The sequence below is a fragment of the Stegastes partitus genome, unplaced genomic scaffold (genome assembly GCF_000690725.1).
Source record: "Stegastes partitus isolate 25-593 unplaced genomic scaffold, Stegastes_partitus-1.0.2 Scaffold2483, whole genome shotgun sequence".
Lineage (NCBI taxonomy): Eukaryota > Metazoa > Chordata > Actinopteri > Pomacentridae > Stegastes > Stegastes partitus.
In genome coordinates, this window is record NW_007580214.1 from 1 (window position 1) to 21,137 (window position 21,137).

General features: G+C 40.0%; 1 protein-coding gene across 1 annotated transcript; it reads right to left on the reverse strand.

Moving 5' to 3' along the window:
- Positions 1 to 7,074: 7,074 nt before the first annotated feature.
- Positions 7,075 to 20,478, reverse strand: LOC103375142 (MBT domain-containing protein 1-like). Its single transcript, XM_008305349.1, has 18 exons — positions 20,458 to 20,478; positions 19,077 to 19,314; positions 18,142 to 18,275; positions 17,120 to 17,231; positions 16,085 to 16,164; positions 15,615 to 15,729; positions 15,357 to 15,491; positions 15,008 to 15,096; positions 14,746 to 14,844; positions 14,388 to 14,523; positions 14,228 to 14,283; positions 12,692 to 12,796; positions 12,476 to 12,623; positions 11,774 to 11,856; positions 10,852 to 11,089; positions 10,701 to 10,772; positions 9,311 to 9,493; positions 7,075 to 8,857 (listed from the first exon to the last, which is right to left on the reverse strand). Exons 1-18 carry the CDS (start codon positions 20,476 to 20,478, stop codon positions 8,769 to 8,771), a joined length of 2,133 nt encoding a protein of 710 aa, XP_008303571.1. The 3' UTR covers positions 7,075 to 8,768.
- Positions 20,479 to 21,137: the final 659 nt, after the last annotated feature.

A 21,137-nucleotide genomic window follows, 5' to 3' on the forward strand; every position in this document is an offset into this window, starting at 1 on the left:
GCGTTTCTCCAGGATCCAATAACTTAAAGCAATTAAACAAGTGTTTGCATATCTGGATCAGCAGTTCAGCATTCTGACAGCTTGGGGAATGAAGCTGTTGATCAGTCTTTAGGTTCTTCCTTTAATGCTCCGGAAACGTTTGTCTGATGGCAGCAGTTCAAACAGTTTATGGAGAGGCTGTGAGGAGTCCCTGACAATGTTCAGTGCCCTGCTCCTGCAGCGGTTCTGGAAAAGTTCTTGCACAGAGGTGAGGGAAACTCCGATGACCCTCTCAGCTCCTCTAACTATCCTCTGCAGAGCTTTTCTGTCTGACAGATTGCAGCTGGAGGACCATGTGGAGATGCAGGATGTCAGAACGCTCTCCACCACACCTCTGTAGAAAATCCTGAGGGTGCTGGCAGGGAGAGAGGCTTGTTTCTGGAAATGTAGTCTCTGCTGGGACGGTTTGATGATCGCTGTGGTGTTCTTATTCCAGCTCAGGTCCTACGAGACGGGGCGATAGTCATTCAGACAGGTTACGTCAAACTGTCATGACTGAATCAGAGCCGCAACTAGCAGATGATCAACAGAAAATGAACTTGCAATTGTTTAAATAATTCAGTGAGAAAAACATGAAATGCTGCTGCTAAAGGTCTTAAATTGCTGTAAATGTTTTACTTTGGACTCCTGTTTGGACAAAATGAGGCAGACTATTGCTAATAAATCAGTCCCAAAACAGATGGACAGGTTTGTTTTTTTTACTGAGGATAATCAGTTAGGGGGAAATGGTGCATCACTTGGAGACTGTTTTCTTGCAGAGGATGGATCCTTGTTTGTGATGCTAACAATGTAATTAATGAGCTCTAAGAACATAGCTGGTCAAATCTGACTAACTGTAGCTGCTGGTGGTCAGAACTCAGAATATCAGGTCTGAGAGAAGCTGCTTTTAGAAGTCCAGGCATTTCAGTAATGCAACGCTGGATGCTGAAATCTACCTCCTGAGCAGCTGATCCAACATCAGCAGACCCTCCTGACCTCGGTTCTGCTGGGTGGAGTCCAGACGTCCAGCAGGGAAACACATCAGGCCCAGATCCAGAATCCAGAGTCGCTGATCTGCTGACACCTGTTTCCTTTTACAGACCTGAAGAGACAGGACCAGACTTTAAACCTCCGGCCGACTGCTGATGCTGTTAAACTCACCTTCTCCATTAACGCCGCTGTTTTCTGAAGATTCAAGCGTTTGGTCCACAACCATATCGAGAATCCTGAGAATGAAAATCTTCCTCTCTAGAAAAGATAAATGCTTCCAGTCTCCACAACTTTAGACATATCTTTGGCTCAACCTTGTAACTGTTTCAGTATTTGTTCTGATGCAAAGTTTTTTTTGATTAATTCCAGATTTTTAACCTCCTGATGCTGACTTTTTATCTCTAAAATGTCTTTGTTCCAGTATTATTCTCAAAATTAAACTTACCCAAGACCTCTATTGACATTAAAGTCATGTCCTTAAGTAGATTATCTCCAGAAATGTAAACCTTGTTCTGTTGGTTTTACGTCATACTTGAAGTTTGGACGTTTTTTGCATTTTTACTTGATGCTATGACACTAAAATACAGTCATGACTTGATCATCCGACACTAAATGTAAAACCTTCTTTTATGTCGGATCGCAAAGCTGTCGGATTGTCAAGACAGAGGTCGAGATATGAGGAGGGCTTGATGCTGGAAGGCTCATTTATTGTTCATATTCATTCTTATAATAACTAGCAGGGCTGGTCCCAATAGCACTTTCTGGTCTCTGGATATTCAGGCCCAATTAATGATGAATATCCAAATATTCTGCGCAGTCGGGGACACTTCCATACTGGGGGAGCGCTCTGATGGGGTGGAAGTGTCCCGAACGCACAGGCACTCGTTAGCTGCTGATACTAGTTTAGTTAGCGCTCACACTTCTGTTTCCACCATCGGTGGCGCTGCTGCCACCACCAACCAAGGTTACTTCCATAAACACTGAGCATGCTCGCTACATGTGACGTCGTCGTGTCCTCTTCTGCGCATGCGGGACACTTTTGGGTCGTATGAAGTTCACACAGCAGATCACATACAAGTCGTATTTAACTAGAAATGTGAACGAACTCACAAGAAAATCGGATTTCACAAAAAAATCTGAATTGAGCATTAAGTCCTGCAGTCTGAATGTAGCCAATCTGTGGATTGTTCAGTCAGATAAAACGCCGTTATCCTGATTTGTGACATAAAATGTCATGTTGGAGTCAGAATCCAAGGCTGTTGGTATGCTAAGGCTGTTTTGAATGGGTTTCGTTCGTTTTTCCTAAAAGCCTGTCGGATAGCAAGGTGTTGGATTGTTAAGGGTCAGACTATCGAGTCACGACTGTACATCACAACATCGTAAACTGTGGTATTTTTACCAACACACTCTGCTATGATGCTTTCAATTAAATTCTCTACTCTGATGTTTTTAACATAATTTTTACATTTTATGACATTTTTAACCATACTTTCAAAACCATACTGACGTTTCTAATGACCTTTTTAACAATATTTTTGCGACGTATGATGCTGTGATGTTTAAACAACGAGCTACACAACAATGTTGTCAAGGATATTCTATACTGTGACATTTTTAGGACGTACTAAACTATCACATGACACACTGTAGTAAGACATATTATACATTACACTGCACGCTGACAGTCTTGGAACTTTGGTACCCAACCTGCTCTTGGTTTCAGTCTTACAGAAGAAAACAGATAAAAAAAATAAATACGATAACTTAATTATACAGGGTGACCAAGTTCCTGAAAACACGTATTTAAAGGGATATAAAAAATAACTAGCATCTGGCAAAAAAAACCCCATAAAATGTCACTCAATAGATTAAAATTATCAACACAAAAAGACATTAAGAGCTTACAACACAAATAGTGAAATAAAACACAAACAACAACAACTTCAATTAACATTTTATTGCATAAAAATGTAAAGTGAGTCATTTATTTTACATCTAAATGTAATAATTTCTTCACAATCATGCTGCCAAAAATTGCACAATGTATTAAAAAAAGCTTCATGAAACATCAGTACAGAACTACATTTCTTTTGTCAGACATGTTCAGTATATAGATTTATATCTATATATTTATATATACACACACCTTTCAGACATTTATTTTGATCAGAGCTCAGTAAACGCCATGTGGACGACATGGACATGAACAGTATCGGCAGGTTTTCATTAATCAGTGTGGGACCAACATTCAATGTTTTTCTCATTGGCACATTGTAAAAAAAATTGTTTATGAAAATTGTCCTTTCGGTTAGTTTTTTTTGTCGGCTCTGCTACCTGTGAAATACTGAGATTCAAATGTCGTCTGCAACGGTATGAAAACACACCGACAGAAGCTTATCGGCTGAATTTAAGATGAGTTCTGTAGCTCAGGAAAGTAAAGTTGAATAAATGCAGCCACCAGAAGCCGAGAGCAGCCGTGGTTTTCTCAGGAAACATTTTCTGATGTCGTTTAGAAAAGAAAAAAAAAAACGTTTTCTGGGGCCTGTTTGTGTTCGTAGTGAACAAGAACCAACTCAAGATCCAAGCAAGAGAGTTTCCATCGAATCCTGTCTTGACTTGAACGCAAGATGTACAGATATAAAACTCCTGACGCTGATTTTATTGTCTCCAAAGTTGCTGATTTCATCCCGAAAAAAACAAAACAACAAAAAAAACTTTACACTGGATGTAACTTTGGTTTTAGTTTAGATTTTGGGCACAAATATTTGATCAGACAAACGATAATAAGATCATGTTTCCCTCCTAAATTTAGTGCAAAATTTTGTATCCTGTCTAATTTTCTGGTCTGTGAAGATAAAATATGCTCAATCCAAGTTAAATACAAAATCTTGTATTCTTACCATTTTACGTAGTTCAGTCTTGGGTTGGTCGAAACTTTTGTGACACCAATCCAATTATTCTTAACTATCCTTTAAGAAAATAAACCAGGCTTAAATTATCTCCAAATTGTTGCATATGATCCAATCTTGGAATATTTTTGCTCCACAAAACGTTCCATCTAATCAAACTCTGGTTTTAGTTTTGGTTTGGGCACAAGATTCCCCACCAGATCAACGGTAAAAAGGTTTCCAGTCTAAATTATGACAAAAGTTTTGGATCCAGTTTAATTTTCTGGTCTGTTTTGGGTTGTTTGACTGAATTCTAAACCAGATTCCTGACACTGACCTAATTATCCTGAATTATCCTCTAATCTTAAGAAAATAAACCAACAAACTTAAATTATCTCCAAGATTTTGCATCTGGTCCAATCTTGGAATTTTTTGTCTCACTAAATTTTACACCTGATTAATCTTTGGTTTCAGTCTTGGTTGGGGAACAGGGTTCTAATTTCACAACCAAGAACCGATGACTTTATGTCAACGAGTGGAAACATTTACATTCAATGTAATTATGCACCAAATCTGGACTTCAAAAAAAAAAAACCCCAAAAAAACCCCAATTTAGTCCAATTCTTATTTGATCCAATTCTGAGACCAGATTTGTGACACCAACCTAATAGTCCTGAATGTTTTACAGTCCTGCATCCAGTCCTGGACCAGTCCAGTTTCAGTGATGATCAATCCTAGATTTTGTACCCAATCCAGGCTTTGTTTTGAAGATAACTTAAGCGCCCAGTTCCAGACTTCCAATCTGATCCACAACCTCTTATCTGTAGAAATTAAATCCATAATCTTGACTTAAATTATCTCCAAAATGTTGCTTTTGATCCGATCTTGGATTTCTTTCTTTTGCCCCACAGAACTTCCCACCTGATCCAACTCTGGTTTTAGTTTCGGTTTTGACCACAAAATCAAAGATAATAAGCTCAGTCGAACTTTCTTCAAATCAACCAGCGGCATCTCGGCTTCAAACTTCACAACATTGTTTCAGTCTTTGGGTCCCGAACCACAGTGGAAGAAAACGCTGCCGTTTAAAACCCCACAGAAAACCGATAAAACACGACAACATCACAAACCGACGAGGAAAATCATCGAATCCTCACATTTCCTCCAGATACAAAATCTGCTGCAGATACAAATACAACATGTTCACCAGAGTCACAGACAGTTCGTCAAAGTCATTCCATAAAAACATTATCAAATGTGTAGATTTATATATTGATATATATCATCTATCGATAGCACCGTAATACAAAGAGGACAGTTCGACATTATTGAAGATTCACGTACAAAAAGACGACAAACACCAACAGACGACATACAAACAGCAGTGAATTTATAAAACAGCTACGAGTTTAGAGTTCGAGATGCTCAAAGTTCGGTTGAAAACACCAGATTTCATTTTCGCCGTCAGACAACAAACATCCAGATTAGATCCATGTGGGAACTTTATCACTGCAGGAAAAACTAAACTGGTGAAAATTCAGACTTGACAAAAGACAAAAAGTCACCACAGCAGTCAGAATGATTGAATCATCAGACATCAGTGGGTCCGAAAAATGAACGATGTTGAGTCAAAAATGGGCGACTGAAGTTACACCAAGAAAACACATAAAACTGAAGACTTTTTTTTTTTTGCGTTACTGGTTTAAAATGTCGAGACAGGACAGCAAAACTTTCAATTTTAAAGTACTTAGTTGAAACAATGATGGCGAGTTTGACAATGTTGTAATTATTTCTGTCCAAATTTTGGAGTTTAGGTAAAATTTTTGAGTCATTTTCAATAATTTCTTTTGTTATTTTGACTATTTTTGAGTGACTCTGGACACATTTTTTTTTTTTTTTAAATTTTTGGATTAGTTTTAAGTCATTTTGGACCAAATACTTTGTCATTTTTTGAGTCACTTTGGACCATTTTTTGTCATTTTGGAAAATTTTTGAGTAAAATTTTTGAGTCACTTTCAACATTTTTCGTCATTGCAGACATTTGGAGTCACTTCGGACCTTTTTTTGTTTTTGTTTTTTTGTCATTTTTGACAAGTTTTGAGTCATTTTGGACCTGTTTTCATTTTTGAGTCATTTGTACAATGTTTTGTGTTTTATTTTAAAGTCATTACGACATTTTTTTTTATTATTGCTAACCACTTTTGAGTCTCTTTGGACCATTTCTTGTCATTTTGGACACGTTTCATGTCATTTAGGTCCATTCGTTGGTCACTTTTGGGTCACTTCAGACCAATGCTTTTGTCATTTATGAGCATCTCTGGACTTTTTTTCATCTTAAAATATTTTTTGCACAGATGTCTTTTGGCTAGATAGGAAAATTGAAACACAGTCAAAATTCTTAATTAAAAAACTACGAGATCAAAATCAAGAGACAAGTCGACATGTCAATGCCTTGTTTTGACCAATTAGTAAAACTTTATATGTGAGAGTATACAACAAGGACTCAGTGAAAGGATTCTCTTATTTAGTCTAAATTTGCATAGTTTTCTTTTGCGGCTTCCACAGTTGACATCAGATTTTAAAGTAATTAACTGTTAAATTTGGTACTGTTTCAATTTATCTGTCGTATTTTAACAATAATGGAAAAACGGTCGAATCACATTTTGGTAAACTGATGATTGTTGGATTTGGTCACAGAAACTGAAGTTTAGATTCTGTCTCTGAGCAGTTTGAGCTCTTCGGCTGTTTTCTCTGTAAATCTGTTGTTTTACTTTTCAACAAACACCAACTTACGCTTCAGGCTACAGTTAATCAGTTTAATATAAAACCTCACAGACGGACTTTTCATTTTTCCACTTTAGTTTTTAGTCACCAACAAACCTTCACAACATTTTATCTACTAAAACACGTTAAATATACGTTTGTATCATCATGTAAAGTCGGAAACAGAACACGGCTGCTCTTTAGAAGTTTGTTATTAAACATCTGTTTTTTTTCTAAATTAGACTTTGCTTTTTAGAATCTGATCATCTTTATTTTAAAATCAAATATATTCTTTCTACTGTGTTTTTGAAATAATCTGTTACATCAATTTAAACCTTTTTGTCTTCAAACTTTTAAAAGTTAAAAAATTAGTTGTATTTAATATTTTTGTGAGGTATCAATAGTTAGTAAAGACTTTATGATTCTTGGAGCTGCTGAACCACTAATGTTCTTTTTTTTCCTTCAATAAACTCTTAACGAACGACACTGAATCTGCTTTAAAGGATCATTCCGCTTTATTTCTGGCTGCTGCGTTTCAAGTTTAGAGTAATTTGACAAGTTTTGTGTCATTCTGGACAATTTCTACTTATTTCAGACGACGTTCTAAATGATCCATTTGTCATTTTTGACATGTTTTGAGCAATTTTGGAAAACCTTTTATACATATTTGTGATTTTGGGCAGATTTCGACTCATTTTGGAAATTTCCGTTACTCTTTGGAAAGTTTTGCGTCATGGTACGGACAGTTTTCCAACAAGCTATTTTGGATCATTTTTGGTAATTTTGGCCAAATGTATATTATGTAAACATTTTTAGACAGGTTTTGCACGAACAATTAAACAATTAGATTTCTTCTTTGTCAAGTTTAGTCTAATTTTGGACATTTTTCACTAATTATGCGCAAGTTTGAAATCGTCATTCTTTTCTTTTTGACAACTTTTCAGTCATTCTGGACCATTTTAGACGATCAGTCATCAAAGTTAAATGACCTGCGACCATCTTTTAAACGACTCATGTAAAAATCTGCGTTTTTGTTTTTGTCTTCTCACAGCGAGTAGAAATCAAGCAGAATGAGCCTTTTCGTGATTCATAAATATTTTCGGATAAAACACCTTCAACCAAACTTCACTCACGTTTGCGTGATTTTAAACTTTCCATCAAACTCTCTGCTGAACTCGAACCGACTGTTCGATTGTCTGAACGTATGAATCTGTTGAGTCTCTGAGATGTGAAACCAGGAAGTGAAAGACGAGCTGCCGTGGCTCCGATTGGCTGGTTTTTCTCTCCGTGGCGTCCTGACGCTTTGTCATCCAAATACATTCACACAAGTTTCATGCATCTTTCACAAGTTTCCAGGCATGTGGGACGTTTTTTTGAGACCTTTTTCATTCATTTTGCACAATTCTTTACTCACGTTGGACAACTTTTGAGTCATTCTGGACAAAATTGTTGCCATTTTAGACAATTCTTAAGCCATCTTGGACAAGTCTCCCTAATTTCAGATAACTGTCAGACTTTTTGAAAATTATTTTGGGTCATTCTGGAAGATGGTTTTCCATTTTGGACAAGTTTTGAGTCATTTTGGAACAAATATTTGCGATTTTAGACAATTTTTGTGTCACTTTGGACCACTTTTTGAGTCTTTTTCGATCAGTTTTGAGTCACATGGGAAAGACTTTTTGTCATTTTTGACTTGAATTTCAGCTTCACACCTCAAGTCTCTGAGCTGCAGCTGAAAGTGAAAATCGAGCTGCTGTGGCTCCTGTTGCTGGTTTTTCTTTCCGTGGCGTCCTGATGCTTCGTCATCACTCACACTTGAACACAAACACACAGTGTTTTTTAATGAATCTCACCGTGACGTCACAGTTTCACTTTGCTGCAGTTCTGACCCTCGAACACGAACACAGATCGAGATCTTAGCATTGAAAAACTAAAGTTTTTTTTTTCCTGTTGATCCCAGAAAATGAGTAAATTTGCTTCTTCAGCTTCTCTTTGTTGTATCAGAGATGTTTTTTCTGAAGGAGTTTTTTTTTTGCTGTCAGGAAATGAAACGTCAGAGAAACAGGACGATCAGTGTTTGTATCACAGTAGACAGACAGAATGGACGGAGGCCTACTGGAACTGAGCAGACGATCCGTTGGTTTCTGTTTCCGTCCTCTGAGGCTCCGGACACCCAACGTTCTCCTCCTTCACCTGAGAACCTGCAGGAACAAACAAGATCAGAGGATTCATCAACACCACCACCCCTCTGCACGGTCACAACACAACAGAACACTAAGTGAGCACATGCAGGAAGGTGTCGATGAATGAAAACGTCGACCAGGAATGAAGGTTTAAAAAGTCCAGAACCAGGATATTTAAGTGTAATGACTGCTAACAAACATAAAGAGACACAAGTGGCACAAAACAACCAAAATGACACCGAAAAACCCACAAAATCACACAAAACTACAACAAAGAGACACAAAACAGCCACAAAGAGACACGAAACAACCTCAAAGTGACACACAAAGACTCGTTTGTTCTAAGGCCTGACTTGCTGTGTCTCCATGCAGGTAAAAAGCTGTGACAGTAATTACCTGCCCCCTATTTACCTGCCCCCTTGTTACCTGCCCCCTATTTACCTGCCCCCTTGTTACTTGCCCCCTGGTTACCTGCTCCGCCCTCGGTTCTGCCCTCTGGGTCGGCGGCGGTGGGTTGGGCTGCTGAGGCCGGAGGAGGGGGTGATGGGTAGTCGGGCGGAGTCTCATTCTCGTCTCCTGATAGGCTCCTGGGAACGCCGGTTACCACGGCGCCCGATAGGCTGACGGGTCGCTTAGCGATGGGCAACTTCCTCTCTGAGAGACAGAAACATCTTTAAATAGTAATCTGATTACATTTGACTAATACAGAGATCAGAGTGACAAATAAGACGATGAAAACAACATTAACCCAATGAACCAATAAACCAATAGAAGAGCATCTTATCTTTTTTAAAAATCACCTTACTTACAATATTCATCACAATAAGAAACTGTAAAAGACAAATAATCTTCTGATTCTCAACTTTCCAACAGACCTTGAACTAATCATGCGTTACTCTCAGTTTTGTTGGGATGAACAACCAACTGAATCTGTTCTTGAAGTACTCCTCTATGATACACAGTTTAATCAGGAAAATCAACCAATTCTACATTAAAATCATGATTTCTGAGTCCTTTCTCCTCCTTCACAGTTGTTCTGTTTCCACTGAGGTGCAGGACTTTATGCTGCAGTGAACAATGAGTCACAGCGAAGGAAAATGTGTCTGAAGCAAAAAAAAAAAAAAAACAGCTGGAAACTGCTTGGAGTTCAGACAATTAAACAACATCAAGAATGAAAAATGAAATGAAATGAAAAATACTTTATTCATCCCAGAAGGGAAATTCAATTAATATATCAGAATATCAGCTCAATAAGAATCTTTTGGGGTTAAATTAGTTTTTTTTTATGACATAACTTTGCAGATTTAGTTTTCATATCCGACATCAGTAATACCCCAGAACTACAGATGTGGTCTGTTTCATTTGACGTATTTCTAAAGCCATTAATATCAGAGAGAAACAGGAGCACATCATTTGCATAAAACCGGACATAAGGAATTAATTTTGGACCACTTCTGCATAAGTCACTTCTCATCAGAGATTCAGGAAAGGTTTTTGTTATTTTGGACATTTTTTTTGTCATGCTGTGCATTTTGTAAAATTCCGTTTGGATATTTTTTTGAGTCAATGTTGACCATGGAAAGATTTTTGTAGTTTTTAAATATTTTTGGACACTAACTCAATCTGGAATTTCAGCTTCATACCTCGAGTGTCTGAAATGCAGCTAAAACTAAAGTGAAAGATGAGCTGCCGGGGCTCCTGTTGGCTGGTTTTTGAATTTTGAAGACATGAAGCAGACATAAGGATGTTAAAGTGCCAAATAAGAGGCTGCATATAGGTTTAAATAAAACGATAATGAGTCACATTTTGTTATTAAGTTCCAACAGTTTTCAGACTTTTTCTGTTGTAAAAAAGGACCTACTTTTCTTCTGTCCTTTGTACTGCTGAGACTTCTTCCTCTGTTTGTTTGCTGCTGACTGCAGATCTCTGGAGCCTGAAACAAACAAACACTTGTTCAAAATCTGTCTACCTGCTCAAAGCTCTCTAGTTTAGCTGTCACTCAGGTGAGTTACCTGCGTTCACAGCGGGAGGCTGCAGCTGGTATCCAGTCAGCTGACACCAGCCCACCGGGTACAAGTCAGGTGACTCACAGTCCACCCACTGGTCGTACTCGTCCTCCCAGCCGTCAAAGTGTATCCGTAGCAACCGGTGGACGATGCGGGTCACCGTGGCGACGCAGACGAGGCGGGGCTCCATGAGGTCGACGGCCTCCAGCTTCATGCCGGGACGGAAACCGTGATTCGGGACGTCCTGATGGAGGAAGGAGGTCAGACAAATATCTACAGGGAAACATCAGCATGTTTCTGCTGCTGAATTCAACACGAGGAGTTTCGGAGCCGTGAGGCTTTTCCAAACTTTTTCAAAAAAAAAAAAAATTCTATGCAAAAACTTAAGATCAGGTTTTTCAAGATATCCAGTTGAATCATTTCTGCATCCAATATTAGATAAACAAGTATGCTAATGTTAAACTTCACAATAATGCCAGCCTGCTTTTGTCTCTCTACATATACAGCTGAAACCAAAAGTTTACATTCACTGTATAAAAAGACATAAAAACCTTTTTTTTTTCTCACTGTCTGACATTAAATGTGACTCAGGATTACCAAAATTGCTTATATTTGCTAAATGCCAGAATAATGAGAGATAATTTTATAGAGATTTTTTTTTACTTTTCTATTATTCTTATATTACTTACTTCTAACTCTAATGTCAGACACTAAAAAAAAAAGTCTTTCTATACAGCGTATGTAAACTTCTGGTTTCAACTGTAACTTTAGTATTATCTGTCTGCACATTAACAGTAAGATTAGAGCTAAACCAAGTCTCTACTTTTTTCTCATTGTTGTTTTTTTGATCATAAACATCAGTTTCACCTAAAAAACAAAACAAAGGAAAACAAAAATAGCGCCATCTGGTGCTTTCAGCTGCTCTCACCTTGTTGAAGAGGTTCACCGGAGCTGCCACAGACTTGGTCTCCCTCAGATACTCGAACCACCTGAAGGGAAGGTTGGTGTAACCTGAGAAACAGAAAAAGTTTCATTGAACAGGAGCCTCTTCATCTCTCCTGTACAGAAAATTCTCAGATGGCGCTTTACATGCTTCCTGAAGAGAAGAACACATGCTGCAGGAGCACTGAGAGCAGAGAATCAATGCAAAAGGATGGAGCTCAAACTTAAATCAGGTTTTTGATTTTTACAGTATCAGTCTCAGAACTTGTTGATCGCACATTGAGTGTAATTGTAATTTAAATATCTTCAAGAACGTGAAGACATCAGCTTAGGCTCAGGACATGAGTAAAGGCAATTTTTACGACTGTTTTAAGATTCACAGTCGTCCAACTTTCATCCCAGCTTTCAATACGTCTCAAACTTCTAAGAATGTCTCACCTTTTGAAAAATTAACCAACTTTCTAATGTTCAAGGTTCAAACTTTCTAAATATATCCCCACTTTTTTAAAAACGTTCCAATTTTCTACAAACATCCCAACTTTCTAAAAACATTCCAACTTTTTAAGAACATCCCAACATTCTAAAAATGTCTCGACCTTTTCCAAACGTTTCAACTTTTATGAACGTCCTCCCTGTCCTTGCCGTTTGTCTGGAGCTGTTTGGTGTATCTGTCTGAAGGTGGTCGTACCTCTAGGGGGCGTCAGCTCAATGTTATTGATCTCACAGAAGCCGGCGGGGAAGATGGAGGGGGAGGTGGAGTGGTAGCAGAACCAGTCTGAACCGTCGGCCGCCTCCGAGCCGTCGATGCCGATCATCAGATATCCGTCTGCCAGCACCTGGTGGAGGAAGCAGCTGGTTACATGGAGTCGGCGGCGGATTGATTCACAGCAGAACCTCAGCTCACCTTCCTGACTGTGGCCACGCAGATGGCCGACAGGTTCAGCGGATCGATGGCTTCCAGCTTCATCCCGTCTTCAAACCAGGAGCCGCTTTGATCCACCTCCTTCACCTACAGGACAAACAGCAACCATCAGGGAACATCACGAGAACATTTCCTTTGCTTAGGAAGAGTTTTGACCTCAGAACGAGCCAGGTGACTAAAGGTGTCGTACTGCCCTTCGGTGGTGACAACAGGAACAACAGGAAACTAACATACGAGTCGATGGAACAAAAACGTCTCAGCTCTCTAGATATGTCCCAACTTTCTACAAATGTCTGAATATTGTTCTAACTTTCTAAAATCGTTGCAACTCTCTAAAAATATCCCGACTGTCCAAAAGTGTTGAAACTTTCTAAAAATCATCTCATCTTTCAAAAATTCTCAAAACGTTCCAACCTTCTGAAATTGTCCCAATTTTGTCCCAACTTTCTAAAGATGTTCCAACTTTGTTACAACGACCTGAAAATGTTGCAACTTTCAAAAAACATCCCAACGTTCAAACGATGTCCCAGAACTCTAGAAATGCGTCAACTTTCTCAAAGTGTCCCAACTTTATCATAATTTCCTAAAAATGTCAGAACGTTGTAAAAATGTCCCATCTTTCAAAACACTTTCTCCAAATGTTCCGATTTTGTTCCAACTCTGTAAAAACGTCCCACCTCTCTAAATATGTCCTAACTGTCTAGAAATATCCCAACTTTCTTAAACTTAGATCTGTTTTCCAACTTTGTCCCAACTTTATAAAAAAACTCTCAACCTTTTCAAAACATCCAAACTTCATATAGATGTCCCAACATTCTAAAAATGTTCCAACTCTTTAAAAATGTCAAAGCTTTCAAAAGACATCACAACTAAAGACGACAGAAACTACAGGTGAGAACAAAGAACAGTGAGCAGAGCAGCACAGGCAGGTCCTCTAACGCCCCCCTGTGGTGACATCAGGGAACTCACACACTGAGTCCGACAGTGAGGAGGACAGATTTAGAAATGTAAGGATGCTTTTAGGAAAGTGGGGACATTTTTAAAAAGTGTGGTAGCTTCTTTCGGTAACATGTGAACCCTGGAAGGATTAGTTTTGTTCTGTGCATCACTGCTATATCTTTATTCTTGGTTTATACATGACTTTTTGACATTTCTATGATTTGTTCGTTTCGTTGTGTTGCTCGTGCTCATGGCTTGTTTCCATTTTACTTTATATTTATGCTCCATCTCAGCTTGATAGGTTCTATTATTAAAACAACAAACTATTAATCATAAAACAAATAAATTTTTCTGAAAATATATTTTTCTAGTACGTAGAAATACACTCAGAGCTTGTTTTGTTTGATACTCAGTTTAAAAGTTGTCTCAAAAGACAGAAGAGTTTTTATCATTTAAATCTTTTGTATATTTTTCTTCTAAAAATGACTTTTAATCGAGCTAGGTAATTAACTACAGGCTGGTTTTCTGTGGTCAACAAAATGTTCTCTGTTTCTAGTCTCTTTTTCAGGTGATGCTCACCTTAGCGAACAGCTGTCCAGGTGCATCCATCTGACCGCCCAGCTTCTTTGCCACATCTGGAAACAAACGAAAACAGCTGTTTATACCTCAACTTCACACTCGCTGTCTGCTCATTAACCTGCTGCTGGCTTAAATTCAGCTTTTTCAGAGTTCGACCCACCGGAGCGTTTGAATCGGTGTCCGATGGAGCGCGACCAGCCGATGCTGTGAATCAGAGGACTGTACATGTGACACCAGAAGTCGTCCGTCCCGTCATCGCACTCCTCGTACACGAGCCGCAGACGACCGCCAATCACCTGCAACAACGCAAGGTTCACACCTGAACACAAACACCTGGAAACAAACACCTGGATACCTGGTCAGCGGTAAAATATCAGCATCATAGCTACCCTGACAGTTGGACAGTTAGTTCATGGAATCTAAAACAACCTGACAGCAAGTCAGAATAACAGAAATAAGTCTGGATTATTTGATCATTTCGCTTTATGGAACAAACACCTGGACACGATGACACTAACCTGTTCAACCAGAGCCACTCTGGTCCGACACAGGTGAGTCTTGTCCACCACCTCCACCCTCATCTGCTTCTTGAAGGGGAACTGCATGCTGTCCTGCACCTGCACCGGGAGGATATGTTGATCAAAGCCCTGGATGTTGACCACAGTGTGAGGGTACACTTCATGGAAAATGAATATTATCAGTCAGTCCTCACAAGAGTGTGTGGACAAATATTTTCTATGAACTGTGTATGTGTGTCTTGTATTGTGTGTCTTTTGTGACCTTTGAGGAAAAGTCTGGCGGCAAAGTTTTGGATCCCGTCAGTCTTTTAATCAGGAAAGTTTTCCAGTTGGTGAATCTGTGAAGGATAGCTAGAAACACACATAAATTCATATTAAACATTTGCGACCCAACAATAAACATGCAGCCAATCAACTGGCCCTCCTCTGGTCATGTGACACCTGGAGCTACAGGTGTTATTGGCTAGTTGGGTAACCAGCTGGTTACTTTACCGATAAAAACAAACTTGACAGACTAAACTCTTCAGATTAAGACCGTGTGGAGACACCTGATCTTCGGCCATGTTTGTATGTTTATGTTACCATGGAAACACAGGTCACAGCATCCTTACATTGAGGAGGAACCAGAGGTTTCCCACCAGTTGCACACCATCCCACTGGGTGGATGTCTGGAACACACAGGTTCAACCAGAAATCTCTGGTGGAGTCGCCGTCGAAGCCCTCGTAGCGCAGCAGCGCCTTAAAACCTACACACACACACACGCACGCACACACACACAGGTCAGCTTTGAGGAGCAGATATACAACTATCGAACATGTGTTGTTCTTTGTGTGTTGCTGTGTGTTTTTGTTGGTGTGTTAGTGTTTACCAGCCAGTTTGATGATTCCAGCGATCCAGTAAACCTTCATCGGCAGACCGCTGTCGGTGTTCGGTACCTCGACTCGAACTCCTTCGCTGACGCCCCACGACTTCCCCATCGGCACCTTGATAACAAAAACACACAACTTGGGTTAATTATGTTTTGATTTCCTCAACAGACTCTTGAGTTTATCAAGTGGCCAAAAATTTGAGAAAACAGTCTCTCTGTCTTTACCACACACAGACTGATCAGGTTTACTGTACTTACTCGGCACAAATTTCAATACCCGTTACAAATAAATTGACAGAAAATTACATATATTTAATAAGGAAACACTTAATTTGCATGAACAAAACTAAAATTTAGGGAGACTTGTGCGACCAGAAATAACTGTAATAATCTGAGTAATCAGCTGGAGAGGTTTCATGGAGGTATCTTTGTGTATCTTTGTGTATTTTTGTGTGTTGTGTTGCTCCTACATGTTTGAAGCAGCTGACCGGCGCTCCCGTCACATCTCCATCTCCAAGGTAACGGCCCCAGTCAAACATCTCCACAGCTACTGCAGCAAACAAACAAAAACAAACAAAAAAAGGAAACGTGATGTACTGACAAACTGTCCTCGACATCCCAGAGTCAATCTGTGCGTTCAGGACAGCGTAGGAATGTTGTTTTTTGATCACATGTGATTGGATGATGCTCATCGCTGTCCATCAGGATCAATCACACCTTTACCTGCATGTTCACGGCTGCAGGAGACAACAGCTCAAGACGAAAGGAGCAAGTTTTATCTTACGGAACCTTTACAGTATGGATCGACCAATAACAGGCCCTACTGATCACTGAGGCTGATATTTGGCATGTTTGGTAAAATGTGCTCTCTGGGCTCTGATTCAGCAGCTTGTTCTCTGCCGTCACTCTGTGTTGTCACCAATGTCCCACCCACAGCTCTATCTGATTGGCCGTTACATGTCAGGAGCAACAGCCAATCACTGAAAGCTATTGTTTACACAGAGAGACAGACAAACACATCATCAGACTGTAGCAGCTCCGGCGAGTCATCAGAGCTGTTCGAAGGTGAAGGTTTAACAAATGCAACGGTTTTCCACAAACATTCATAGAGTTACACAGAAATACCAAAAATTCCGCTGTTGATGGTAATAAGTGGTGCAACTGGAGCTTATTCTGTGCTCAGTGCTAAGCTAGTGCTGTTGCTGAGAGGTGAGCTGCTGCCAGCGCTACCTGGAGCTCCTCTTTCTGCAGACACTGCAAAAAATTAACAAGAAGCACAAACATCTCCACAAATCAGGACAACAGCTGCTTTCACAGTTGCTAATGCTATGCTAAAGACTAGCAGCTAGGATAGCAGGCAGCCACAGATTACCCTGAAACAGAGTCTGGAAAACATTAATGACTAATGCGTCGAGATCTGAACCTTGAAAAGTGACAGAACAGAAGCTACTGCTGCAGCCACGACGATTCTTACATTCAGACTTCTTCACTTGTTTTGAACTCACCGCTCTTCTTGACGCCACCCTGCTGGCTGGCTTGATGCTGAGCGTAGGCGGCCAGTTTGGTCATCAGAGGCTGCTTCTGGAGAACCTTGGCCTTCTTGGTGGGCGGCTTCCCCTTTAAATTACACATCAGACACAAGCTAGGGCTCCATTCAAAGACAAAACAATCATTTTAGTGACGAAAACAGAGCAGCGAGGTTCATAATCCCAACAGAAGTCGCAGTTCCTAAATCGCAATATGCTCATGTTTTCTGTTGGGGGTGTTTGCTTTTAGCGCATTTGACATTAGAATTCTATGATTTTTAGAAGATGTTGTCCTGTTTTGCCCTTTTGCACATATTTTTGCTGTTTCCTGTTGTTTCCCAACTCCATTAGTTTTATTCCTCTGACCCTCAAAAACGGTTTGAAAGTCATATTATCTTTAAAAACTCACCAAAATGACACCGACTATCAGCCAAAAACTGTAAAAACAAAAAGAATTTCAGTTTCCTTAACATGAATCATCTCTAACATGCTGTTCCTTCTGAAAAATTTACCAAATTTGAGCTTAAAATCGCGATATTTCTTCAAAATCACTGTATTCTATATGGCTTTTTTTTTTTTTTAATGCTGAAAGCAAACCATTTGCTCCAATCCAGTGAAAAACTAAAATTTTTTTGCCTTCTCAACACAACTCTGAAGCCGTGACTGCCTCAGCTGTGACCAACAGTCACGTAACAAAGAAATCAGAGTTTTCAGCTGAACTGCAGGCAGTGTTTCCATAGAGCAGAGAGGAGACAAGTATAAAAACTACATAATAATAATAATAGTTAAACATCTATAGTATGTGGAGTCTCTATTTTTTTCCAGTGTTGGTGACACCTGTGGACACCTGGAAAAACTTTGGCCATGTTGAATCCATTTTTTGTAAAACAAAATATCCTAGAATACCATATCAAAGAAATGTTTTGGTTTTTCTTGTTGTCCTCCTGCACAGAAGACGCTTCTGAGTTCTAGCATCTTGTCATACAGTTCGTCCTGTTTACCTGCAGCCTGGCCAGGATACTGGCCTTCTTGGAGTTGGAGGAGTAACTTCTGGAGCAGGAGACGCTGCAGAAACGTTTGGTTTTACTGTAGAAAGCATCTCTGACGCCGACCATCCCACACATCTCACAGGTGGCTGAGGACAGCAGACACACAAACGTTATAAGTAATGTGAATCAGGGCTGCGAATCACAATTATCTTCACTGTAAACTATTTCATGGATGAATCGATTGGTTGTTTGGTCTCTAAAATGTCAGAAAACGGTGAAAAAACGTGGATCAGTGTTTCCTCAAATGTCTTGTTTTGTTTTTCAGGAGTTGACTCTGAGTCACTTATCTAAATGGTTGGTGATTGATTTTATTGTAGACAGCTGATGGATTAATCGCTGCAGCTCCTGTTCATTCCTTCCCCTCAACAACAACAAAAAACCTCCAACTAAACGTCACCTGACAACTGAAATTCATTCTGATTCTGAAATCTGTTGGAGGTGACCAAATCAGAGCTAAAAATCAGGATTCATTTATCTGTATGGCTTTAAATTAGAATTAATTAATTTAAAGAATTAGAAAGGTTTGGTTTGATTACAGTAAATTCTACTAATGATTATTTTAACGTATCAATTACTTTCTGGATTAACTGTTTAGCTGTTTGGTCTGTAAAATGTCAGAAAATGGTGAAAAATGTGAATCAGTGTTTCCTTAAATGTCTTGTTTTGTCTAAAGATATTCAGAACTGTCACAGAGGAGGAAAGAAACCAGAAAATATTCACATTGAAGAAGCTGCAACCAGAGAATTTAGATGGTTTTTTTAGAAATTAAAAATGAACTCAAACTGATTGATTGATCATCAGAATAGTTGATGACTGATGCAAGAGACGATAACTGATTGATTCCTGGCTGCAGCTGTACAACATGTGGGTGTGATGGTGTCACTGACCCATGCCGGCCTTGCCGTCAGGATAGGTGTACACTTGTCCGTTGGTCTTGATGAGCGTCAGGGAGGACGAGGAGGACGGAGTGAGTTGTGTCACTCCTCCTAAGTCTTCGTCCTCGCTGTCTTCGGGGCTGGACGCTCCACTGCCGCCGCTGGACTCAGTGCTGCAGCTGCTGCGGTCCTCGTCCAGGCCGTCCAGCATCCCGAAGGAGTCCCGCCGCTTCCTGGACGGACGCTCCACCTGAGGAGGAGGAGGAGCTCATTGGTCACACAAACCCCACAGTGAAGCACCTGAACCTCACAGTGAACCACCTGAAGGTAAATTAGCAAAACCTTATTTTCCTGTCATCAAAACTATATTTGACAGCAGAAAACACATGTGTTGCAGGATTCTCTGATAAAATCTAAACAATATCAGGTCACCACTCTACATGTTTGTCGGTGAAGGTGTGCTTTGCTTTAACTTCATGTGACTTTGAACCAGCAGCTGATTCAAACACTCTCCCTCCATCCTTGGCGTCCTGACAGCTGTTGCGTTCAGTGTTTGGCCTCAGTAAATTTGGAGGTCGGTAACCTGCAGCACTGCAGTGCGGTGCGCAGACTGAGGCAGAGAGAGGCTGACAGACAGCGCGGAGAGAGAGACTCCGTAGCCGCAGCTGGCGCCTGTGTCAGAGCGAACAGATGACCTCCACGATTCTGGAGATTTCAGCTTTCCTTCAGTCCTGACAGCATCATGTACCCCGTGTCATAAAAGCACTGCTGGGACTTACTCGGCTGCAGCCTCTGTTAAATTCGGCTTACAGTAACAACACGTACAACCACAGTGTGTTTCTGAAATTGCTTTTTTTCGTGTGGAGTAACCGTGACGCTCTGCGCCGTGAATGTAGATGAGAATGTAGCGGGAAAATAGAAAAAGGATAAAGAAAGTGAAAATTCGCTAAATGAAAATGTGCTCACGGGAGTTTAAGTAAGCCGAATAAAAGGTAATTCTATGCGATTTATCAGATTATTTCAAATATTGTCTACTGAGGTGTGTTTCTTTGGGAATTATAAAGGAAACCTAATATCGACGGATTTTTAACGGAGTTTCGGCAGGAGACTTTGAGAACAACAGATTTAAAGGTTAGGTTTTGACAGTTTTGAAAAATATTACATGCACAATATTTACGCCGAATAAATGATTATCTTGGTCTCGTTGAGAATCTGTTTTAATGTCATTACAGTTCTAACACATTTTTTGTCAAAGAGCGAAATAAATTTAAAGCACCGGATTTCTCAACGGAGGTTTGGCGAGACTTTCTATCGACTTTGAAGCAGCCGCTATCAGCCACAATAACAAAGCCCCATGCCGGCTGCTGGCGGACAGACAGGCCGCGGGACTCACCAGGTCTCTGGGGTTCTCCATGAGGCGGGCTGCGGAAGACGGTCACTGACTCTGAGGCTCCAGAACCCGCAGAAATATTCATTAAAGCCCAGCAGCGGACATGTCAACACAGTCAACACAGCTGCAGTGCGCAGGTGCGAGAGCTGCACACGCTGGTCGCTGATTGGCTGCTGGTTCTGCTTCGTGTGTTGAGTTCAGATAAGAAGCTGCGTCCTGCAGCGACTCCTGCTGGTCAGAGTGTGAAGCTCAGGCTGCAGCAGCACAGGTTATCTGAGGTGACTGCAGCAACATGATTCTTTACCTCATCGGTTAAATCTGCTTCAGTCTGCTGTCTCTATAAAAAAAAATAGTAAAGGCATTCATGACACATTTAAAACCCAACTAGAAAAGAAATAAAACAGTTTTAACATCGTGTCAGATGTGAGTTAATTAAAAACTCTGATTCGTTTTTTCCCCTCAATGTGCAGAAGCATGCAAATGAGTAATATGTTCAGATCAGCAGCACACCAGGGAGGGGTCTGATCATCCCAAATTCACCCTCAGTCTAAGACCCGTACAAATCAGTACAAAACACTACGAAACCAGGTGAAAAAACTGTCTTAAAACAAGTAAGAGAAGAAAAAATGAAAAAATACAGAAGAGTCATGTGGAGCTATTTTAATGCAGCTACAGATCCCAAA